This window comes from Pelmatolapia mariae, linkage group LG14 (genome assembly GCF_036321145.2).
Source record: "Pelmatolapia mariae isolate MD_Pm_ZW linkage group LG14, Pm_UMD_F_2, whole genome shotgun sequence".
In the NCBI taxonomy this organism is placed as follows: Eukaryota; Metazoa; Chordata; class Actinopteri; order Cichliformes; family Cichlidae; genus Pelmatolapia; species Pelmatolapia mariae.
The window spans coordinates 40,587,342-40,597,330 of NC_086239.1; the positions used below are offsets into that span (position 1 = coordinate 40,587,342).

At 46.6% G+C, this 9,989-nt stretch overlaps 1 protein-coding gene and 1 long non-coding RNA gene across 2 annotated transcripts in view; both read left to right on the forward strand.

Moving 5' to 3' along the window:
* The first annotated feature begins 1,927 nt into the window (after positions 1-1,927).
* Positions 1,928-3,629, forward strand: LOC134641834 (uncharacterized). The gene is made up of 5 exons (XR_010095579.2): positions 1,928-2,000; positions 2,114-2,265; positions 2,377-2,409; positions 2,714-2,898; positions 3,355-3,629. It is a non-coding gene; the product is annotated as an uncharacterized LOC134641834 (long non-coding RNA).
* A 2,284-nt stretch (positions 3,630-5,913) lies between these two features.
* The window catches only part of lrch3 (leucine-rich repeats and calponin homology (CH) domain containing 3), a 19,633-nt gene continuing 15,557 nt past the window's right edge, over positions 5,914-9,989 (forward strand). Inside the window, 4 exon segments of the mRNA XM_063494393.1 lie at positions 5,914-6,194; positions 7,665-7,809; positions 8,308-8,434; positions 8,519-8,624. Coding sequence (XP_063350463.1) covers positions 5,954-6,194; positions 7,665-7,809; positions 8,308-8,434; positions 8,519-8,624 — 619 coding nt within the window. The 5' untranslated portion in view covers positions 5,914-5,953.

Below are 9,989 nucleotides of genomic sequence, written 5' to 3' on the forward strand. Positions count from 1 at the left end.
TTTAAACGGTAACTGTAACGGAATACAGTTACTCATATTTTGTATTCTAAATACGTAACGGCGGTACATGTATTCCGTTACTCCCCAACACTGGTTATAGTACTGTGCAGTGGCGGTCCTAGCCTGTTTGGCGCCCTGGGCGAACACTCTCTCTCTGCCCCCCCCCACACACACACACACATAAAACATATTAAGGATCCCAGATAGCAAGACGACATTGAATCTATGTTGATTTTTCATCCGAACCGTCGTATATGGTCGGGGTTGAAATGCCAATGTTGTAACAACGTTGAAATACTGTGGTAAACCGACGGTCTTACTATAGAGACGTTGTAACGATGTTGATTCACCGTTGTTTTTTTGTCATTGATATTTGATCTATTTATAGTCGACCAGGTGACAACAACAACGTCGAGAAAACGTCTATTTATAGTTGACGATCATTCGGCTCCGGTCACCATCAAAAACCATCGATTTGTAGTTGAGCATTAAATTGCATTGCAACTGATTGGGTATAAAGTACCAGAGAAAGTAGATTTATTGTTCATTTGTTATCAATGACTTGGTGTGGTTCACCAGCTTTAAAAAATCGTGTCTACGTGCAATTTATGTATAGTTGACCGGGAAATTAAAGCAGCGATCACTTGGACTATTCCGCAGCACCCCTCTCACATTGGTACACCCCCCCCCCCCCCTCCCCCGGTATTCATTGTCTTCTACAGTAGAGCGGGACATTTAATTTACTCTCAGCGGAATTGACCGGAGAAGGCATCAGTTCATGCACTGCACTGGCCTGCACCACGATTAGTATAAGGTAAGAATGAATGATTTTTTTTTCCTACTCGTTATTTCCATGTTTGCATTTGAATAACAGTAAAAAAAAAAACTTGTTAATGTTGTACATTAACGAGTTTTTTTCTTACTGTTATTTAAATTGTGTCTACTTCTTACAATCCGGCAACAAATAAATTGCACTGCGAACAAAGTATATCAACAAAGAAAACATTTTCGTTTCATAATTTCTTCGTTATATTCCCTTACAAAGCTAGCTTTAACGCTTCGAGGTTTCCTTTGTTCTTGCCGTCGCCTCGGCGCTTGACCCAGACTTTCGCTCTGTAGTTGCTTAGTACTACAAAAAATTCTAAATCTGTGATATATGATTGATAAACATAAAGTTAACTGTATAAACGTGTTCAATGACTTTGTTACTTTTGATGATTGGAGAGCACTCGCTTCAATTCGCACACGAAAACTTTAGACTCAGTTTGAATGCTCACGCAGCATGCGTGACTGTACGTTGCACGCTCACCTAACTTTACGTTGCACGCGTACATGACTTTCCGTTTGTGCCTTGAATAATGAATAAGGCTACGTCCACACGTACCAGCGTATTTTTGAAATACGCTGGTACGCTGATTTTTCTATGCGTTTGCACCTTTTGTCCACACGTAATGTATGTCTGGCCGTACATTGTGTTTGTATTTCCAGGCACATTTCACGAAGCAGAACGCAGTCTTCAGAGATATCCACGCGAACGCTGTGATACGTCTGACCTTCAGTCCGAAGAAGAAACCCAGACCAGTCTTAAAAGAAAGCACAAGTAAAACCTTTTTATTCACAAACATATCTTTGATTGTTAAGAATTTATGATCTTGTCTTTTATACATATCTGTGGTGCTTGCATACTGCAATATCACCACATAATATAGTCCAAAAAGTGGAAGTTTGTAAACTTTTTAAAAATGCAAAGCCGTGTACACTTGTGCACTTCAAAAATTCATTGTATACTGTACCTTCTTGCACGTCTCTGTTTCCTGTGTGTGTTGTTAGAAATCAAACTAACTTTAGGAAACAATATGCCAAAAGCATATTTACAATTACTTAAGACCGTTTTTAATTTCTTTTCTTTAGACCAAATCCCCTGTACACATATACGGACTCAGAGGATGAGCAGCCTACAAAAAAACGGTTTCCCCAGGCCCCTCGAGTGAAAATACCAGGTAATAAAATACTGTCTAGTGTCTGTGTACATATCTGTGTCTGACACGAGGAAACTTTTTTGACAAGTTGTCTGTATTCTTAAATACTTAAAAAATTATCTTTTTCTAAACAGCCCTCATCACTCCGCAGTCTGCCCCCCAGCCCACTGATAGCAACCATCATAATGCCCCACCCAGCTCCCGGCACCTTTCGCCACTCCGGCACAAACCGACACAGCTTTGCGATCTCCCCAGCATGCAGAGTCTGATGTCTTCCCTATAGATGGTATGCTTTTAAAAAAGCTTTAAAGCTGCATCACAATGTCATTGTACTCTTATCTTCAAAACACCAGTTTATACTCCTGAATGTCATCTTGTTGTGATTTTTTTTCTGTAGATCCCAGAGACTCTGTGAGGCCACTATTACAAGGCAAGTTTGAAAATCTTGGAATTTCACAGTTTACATGGTATAACAAATATATGTGACAGGCAAAAACTAGTAAACACTTTTAGCAGTTACAAGAACTAACAAATGAATATCCAACAAAAGTGAATAGAAATACATTGCACTGCCAATACTTTGGTTTATTCTTTGTATGACTTGAAAATCAGGCTTTAGGGAAAACCAAATGACATGTTTCTATCATCAATTACATGAAGTAAACACACAAGCACTTGCATACACATTTAAGACATGAGACACGCTAATTCCATCTCATAAAATGTGTCTATAGGTGAGACGCTTTGCGTTGATTGGTGCTGCTGGACCACACTGGAGGTGCGAGTCCGCTGTGTAATGGTTTATGCCATTACAAAGGAGCTGGCCTCTGTACTCAACTGGACAGGGGAAAAAAAACCAAGGACCAGACAAAGCAAAAAAGGGCATTTAAAGAGACAGCGCCGTGCAGATGCATATTTGGTAAGTTTTAACATTTATTGTAGTTTTATGAGCCTAAAGTGAACAATAAAGGGATCAATTGATGTGCTGGGTGCGTTTCACATTTCCTATGTCTGTTTTTTGCTATATTACTTTGTCTTTCTTAATAACAAGACTTTCATGTCCGGTTAATCTGGAGATGGAGTCTTTGGTCTTCGGCTTGTTTTGTCCTCGGGTTGTACACTTTGTACAGCCCGAGGACCCATGTTTTCTTTTTTTTTTAAAGGATACACGGCACACCATGCTAAGACATATCACATTTTCAGCTTATAGCTCTTTGGGAATCAAATGCGGCAGTTTGCTGATTTCCGCCTGGTGACTTTCATGTTTATCAGCCTAGGAGTTTACATACTTTCTCCCTGCTGAAGACAATTAACAAGAGCTTATTCATGTGCTCTAATTCCCTTTTTTTGTGTGTGTGTCTATTTTTTGTCCTAGATGGCCTGGCGCAGCAGGTAGGGGCGAACTCTATGTCTGAGTTGGTCTTTGCTCAAGCAGTCCAGAAATGGCTCAGATATGCTCCAGATCGTACGGGTGGCGCGCAGGAAGGAACTCCCCATCCCGGAGTAAATAATAAAAAGTGATGTGAAACATAGAAATGTAAATAGGAAACTTTGTCTTTTAATAAAGTATTTTGCAAATGATACATGTCTATTGACCTTTTTTGGTTTTTTGGTTTTTTTCAATAAAAAGCAACTGTGCGAAAGAGGTGGAAAATCAATACCATATCTCAACAGTGTTTCAATATCAGAATCTGACATTGTTTCAATGTCAACAGTGTTAGAAAATATAACGTCGAATCAATGTCAGGTTTCAACATTGATTCAACATCAAAACCTGACGTTGTTTCAACATTAAAAATGGGTGCAAGAGTGATGTTGGGTCAACGTCACACTTCAACGTTGCTTCAATGACGTCGCCTGATATTGACTCAACATTGTTTCAATGTTTCCTTGCTATCTGGGATTGTACATTAACATAAAACTGTTGTCGGAACCATACTGAATTTCACCACAGAAACACACACACACACACATATGAAGAGAGAGTATGCATAGTATGCAAACAGCTACCAAACAGCCATCATAATTCATCATACAATGAGAACAGGACAAATCAACAATGACTAATTAATATTAAAATCTGTAACATAATGTATTGTTTGGAGTTTAGTCTGTTACTGTTGCTATTTTTTACCATTTCTTCTTGGAGCAACTGTAACCCACATAATTTCCTTAGGGATTAATAAAGTATTCTGATTCTGATAGTTTCAGGATGACCTGCCATTATCCAATGACACATCTGCTTACCTGTATCTTTGCTCGTTTCTCCTCCTCTTCTTTTCTCTTTTTTCTAAACTAAGCACCTGATGGCTTTGAACTTTTCTCGTCCATCTTCTATTGGTTTTAATTTTGCACTCCAGTATGAACACAAATCCCCCAACTCGAGGATCACCACAACATAACCTAATAGACCTACACCTTAGTTCACAGCCCATTGTTCCTTCAGTGGGCTGGTTTCATTCATTATGCAAATGTACTGTTTATAAGATTTGGGGAAACCTGCAGTCAGCTGAGACTGAAGAAGTCACTTGGATGAGTGACGAAACGTTTCTCCCACCAAAACGCTACGTCCAGATGAACAGAATCAACTTTTGGAGATTTACTTTCCTGGATGATTGAGCATGCATCAAGACACCTTAGTTCACAGATTCACTTTGTCTGGGTTTATTTCTGGGATTTTGCACAACCCAGGATTCAAATCATGAATATATAATGGGCTTGGATTTACAACATTATGAATGAAATGTGCTCTATTTGGAAGCAGCCAGGCCCCCTCCCCTTTCGACGGGTTGTGTGTGAGACTTTAAATCCTCAAACTGTAAATTATAAATTGTTATTGATCCCTTTACCCCTGGTCCTAAAGTGTAGATTTATTTTCTTACTCTTCTTATATTTATTGTTTGTTTACTTGCACTGCTGTAACTGGAGCCTCGTCGTCTCGTCTCTCTATATACTGGACTGTATGTAGCGGAGATGACAATAAAGTTTACTTTGACTTCAGCAGCGCGCAGGCGCACCGAGGGCTCTCGCGCTCACTTTTAGAATTTCGAAAAAACATCGGTGCAAATTATAAGTCTGTATCATAATGTCTGCTGTTTTCGTGTTGTTGGTTTGTTTTTATTTTGTTTTATTTTGTGAGTTGGTTATTAGACGCTGCTCCAGCCAGACAGAGAATCCCCCGCCGCCCCGCCCTCTCCTCCCTGTGCCGCAAGCAGCAGGCGCACCTCGCAAACGGAGGGCGCCCTTACTCCCAGCAAATGGGCGATAGAAAACAGATCGGTGCCTGTGACATTCCCAATATGCGCTGGCTGATGTCGGGGCAGCATGAGTACGAGCTATTTTTTTTTTTGCCGATGCCCGTGATGCCGCCCCGGGCAACCGCCTGTGTCACCCGTATCAAAAACCGCTACTGGTACTGTGGTATCAGTAGCAGTAAAAAAGCACTGGGCTGTATCTGTTGTAGTATTACAGCATTAGAAGCAGTAAGAGTATTACAAAAGTAATATTATAATAACAACTGTAGTATTGCTGTACACGTGTACAAATACCTGCCAGTGATCACCTACAAAAAAATCAGAACACAGTACGATGAGCAGTAATCTTACAAGAGTATTGCAGTATTTCAGCTCGCCAGGCTCTCTGTTCCAGTGTCACTGTGGTAGTACTATAATGTAACAGTAGTATTAAGTATTACAGTGGTAGTTAGTCTCCTCATTCAATTGTAGTATTACACTACTAGTAGTAATAGTACTGTAGTATTGCAGTTTGACTATAGTATTACACTAGTACTAAATTATAGTGGTATAGTGTATAGTGATGCCAGTATTACGGCAGTACTAGTAATACTACAGTAGTATTGCAGCTGCACTATAGCTCGCTTCGTCTTGTTGTCCAGCGCCGCAGTGCGCATGCTCCGGCTTGGACTTTAGGGTGGGAGTTAGCCGTTAGCACCGAGCTAACAGCCGGAGCGTGTAATGGCGGCCTCGGTGTTGTTGGGCTCTGCGGACAGCGCCGGACTCAGCTTCACCATCGGGGGCGGCGGCACCGGGAACAGTAACGGACTGGGCCCGGCGGGCCCGGCGCCCTGGAACCGTTCTCTGGACCGGGCGCTGGACGAAGCCGCGGCCACCGGGAGCTTGAACCTGAGCGGCAGGAAGCTGAAGGAGTTCCCCCGGAGCGCCGCCAACCACGACCTGACCGACACCACCAGGGCCGGTGAGTGACCCGCACCGGGACCCGGCCCGGCGGCGGGCCTTGTATAGCGTGCCGCGGGCGGTGGCTTAGTCCGGAGTGCTTTGGGGAAGTCGGGTTTGGGGCTGCGGGTAGGCTGGGACACCGTCAGGCCGGTGTTGTGACAAACATCGAACTCAGAAATCGGCACCGTGTCGGGGTTCCGCTGCCTTTACCGGGCTCTCCGAGCGGAGAGTACCGGCGCAGACAGGCAGTCACAATGAATCCGGGGACCGAGCCCGCCGGCAGAGGCTTTTTGTACCGGACGGTTCGGGTCTGAGCCCGGTTAGCTGCTCTTAGCATGTTAGCAGGGTTAGCGCGGTTACCTGGGTGCTGCCGCCGAGTTTAAGGCTGCGGTTAACGGCTCTCACTGCGGCTCACCGCGGGGAGGCTGAGAGGTTGTCACCTGATCTCAAAGGTGACGGCTCGTGCCGCTTCACCTGCCAGCTTGTTTGTTAGCATGTTAGCTCTGCCCCCGACAGCCTGTAAACACTGCGGAGGAGGCGCGCGGGGTCACCGGGGCGAGGGGAGCCTGACCACCGGGGGGGCTGAAGTCAGAGACTGGGCCCAAAGGTGACCACACACCTGGCTGGCTTTGTTTTGTTCGACTCTGATTAGATAACGAGCCGGGAGGACACAGAGGCGGCTCCGCCTGCCCGGGCCGGCGTGCCGAGCAAAACAAACGCACAGAACAAACAGCATTGATTATCGATCAGCTGATCGAATCCCGCCATGCTGATGCTGCACGTGCTCCTTTCATTCACACTAAATTGCACCCAAACCGATATTCGCTGTACGTAACCTGCAATGACGTCACAGTTTAACGTGTTTGATTGGGTTTCGTCATCTCCCTGGACACACTCGGGAAGCACGAGACCGGAAACAAACAAAGACGAGTGTTTCGCGTGTGTGACAGGAACTGAGTGAGTACTACCGCCCAGGTGCGATGCTTGACCAAGCTGATGTTGGATGAGGGGGGAAGACTGCTCCGCGGATCCTGAAGCATGCAGGATTGTATCAGCACAACAAATGCTTCCATAGGCAGCGTCTGTGAGCAGTACCTGTTCATACCTGTCCAGGCTCCTCCTCTCTCTGAGCTGAGGCTTCACAGCTGCTTCACGGTCACATGATCCTCACCGACCTCAGTGCTGTCCTCCTCAGCTCGCTCTGTATCTCTGCTTTAGAGTCACAACATCGCCTATCTCAGAGTATCTCACATTTCTGTGTGTGCAGAGTGGGCAGGGACCAAGCGTCCCCTCGGCGCTCTGCAGTCCTCGGAGGTTCCTGCATGTGTGAGCTCTGTATGTGCGCGGGTCACCAGCAGCTTCATGTTAAAGCTGCTGCTGATCAGTCTCTGAGCTCTGTGTTTGTGTGTGAGAGGAGACTGAAGCTCTGCTCAGGAGCACGTGTGTGTGTGTGTGATCTCAGGTTAACCTGTACCGTGTGTGTGTGCAGATCTGTCTCGTAACCGGCTGTCGGAGCTTCCTCCTGAGGTTTGTCACTTCGTGTCTCTGGAGAGTCTGAACCTGTACCAGAACTGTCTGCGCTCGCTGCCTGACGGCCTGCTCAACCTGCAGGCGCTTACCTACCTGAACCTCAGGTAACACACACACACAAACACACACACACCTGTGCAGCTGTGTGCCTCAGGTCTGTTTCATTTATTACGAGCTCCACACCCTGTCAGACGGCACCAAACAGGAAGTCCTCAGACATGTCCTCACCTTGTGGCGTGCTTTGCTGTGGGTGATCTGTGGGTGCTGTTCACTGAACTGACGGCCTGAATGCTGCTGATTTTATTGGTCGGAAACCATGAAGCTCACTTTTGGTTTCATCAGCAGAACCAGAAGGAATCTGGAAACGTCTCCTCGTCTTCTTCTGCTTTTTGTCTTCCTCTTCTTCTTCCTCTCTGGTCTTCATCATCTTTCTTTTCTTTTTTTTGTGCCGTCTTCATCTTTTCTTTGTCTTATTCTGTTTTGTCTCGTAGTCCTCCTCTTCCTCTGTTCTCTGTCTCATGCACACTTGTCACATGTTTACCGATGACAGCTGGATGCCTGTGTCTCTGACCCCGCCCCTCTCTTGATGCCCCTCCCCTCAGTCGGAACCAGCTGTCGATGCTGCCCGCCGTCGTCTGCGGCCTCCCTCTGAAGGTTTTGATCGCCTGCAACAACAAGCTGGTTTCTCTGCCGGAGGAGCTGGGACAGCTGAGGCACCTCACCGAGCTGGTCGGTCCTCTCACGCCGCACATCGGCATCCTCGCTGACCAATCGCAGTGCTTATTGATTATCGTTATCTTTGATCACCCACAGGATGTGAGCTGCAACGAGATCCAGACTCTGCCTGCTCAGGTGGGCCAGCTGGAGGCTCTAAGAGACCTGAACATCAGGAGAAACCACCTGGTCCGACTGCCACCAGGTACACGCACACACGCGCGCACGCGCGCACGCGCGCACGCGAAACAATGGTGACCGCTGTATTCACAGCCTGGAGTCTGCGCTCTGTGTTACTTATTGATCACTTATTGTTTCTGTATCAGACGATCAGCTGACTCAGGCCCTGATAAATGACTGCAGGTTAAATTGGAATAAAACACCTGGATCCAGCTGCCAATGTAAGCTCCTCCCACTGAGCTGTCAGTCAGCCCACGGCAGAGGGGGTGGCTCAAACCAGACTAACCTACTGATGGGTCTGGTGCTCCTGTGTGAGCGTGAAGCTCCTCCCCCTGTGCACGTGCAGACGGGTGAGCTGCAGTCTTTAACCTCTGACCCAAACATCAGTGTCGTGAATCTCCACCTGTCAAAGCAGTGTAATTAAAATCATCACACAAGCCGAACAGCAGTGGCTCGAAGCGCCCGCTGTTGTGTTCAGGTTTCAAAGCGGCGGCGGCGTTTCCTGTTATCCTTCCAAAGAGCTGCTCTCTCTCACAGCTCAGTCGCCGCCACATTTCTCTGCTTGTCTCGACTCGTCTGTGAAATCCTGAGCGAGTTGAGACAGCGAGTCAGATTTCGTTTTTTTACAGCTGAGTAGTAAAATCCTAGAACAGGCGATCCACAGTTTTCACCTGACATCAGAGCTACGGGGACACGCCCACCCAGCAGGTAAAAACAGTATAGCAGTCGTTTGCACGTCTTTGAGTTTAACAGAACGGCAAATCGCACCAATCGCTGACGCTCCACAGCGACCCCGGCGGTCAGCGCGGCTCGTTTAAACTCGTTTATCCATCCAGATCAAAACCACACGTAGCAGTCAGTCCCAGCAGCAGTGCGAGGTGATACTCCACGCCACGTTCAGGGATCTGATAAAGCTGCCTGGGCGCAGTGTTGATCCACAGCAGTCATAGGTCGTCTTGGTTTCTTTAATTTTCCTCCAGGATGATGAGACAGTAAAAAACACGTGCAGTACTACCGATTGTCCACTAGTGGCCGATGTGAGGGAGGAACGCTTTGCCAGGGCAGCGAGTCGGTCACGTGACTTTGGCTAATGGACCGATCATTTCAGGGTTTTCAGCGCAGCGCGGCGGTTAGCACTGTTCAAAGAAGGTCCTAGGTTCCATTCCACCATGTGGGCGGAGCTCATGTCTGCGTGGGGTCTGTTCGGGTACTCCAACTTCCTCCCACGGTCCACAGACGGGCAGTGAGTGGGGTTAGGTTAACTGCAAATGGTCTCTGTTAGCCCTGCAACAGACTGGCGACCTGTCCAGGGCAGCCAGTCTGCTTAGCAGGCGGAGAGGTCACCCCATGATCGCAAGGTCGTGGGTTCAAATCCACTCAACGGCTACCC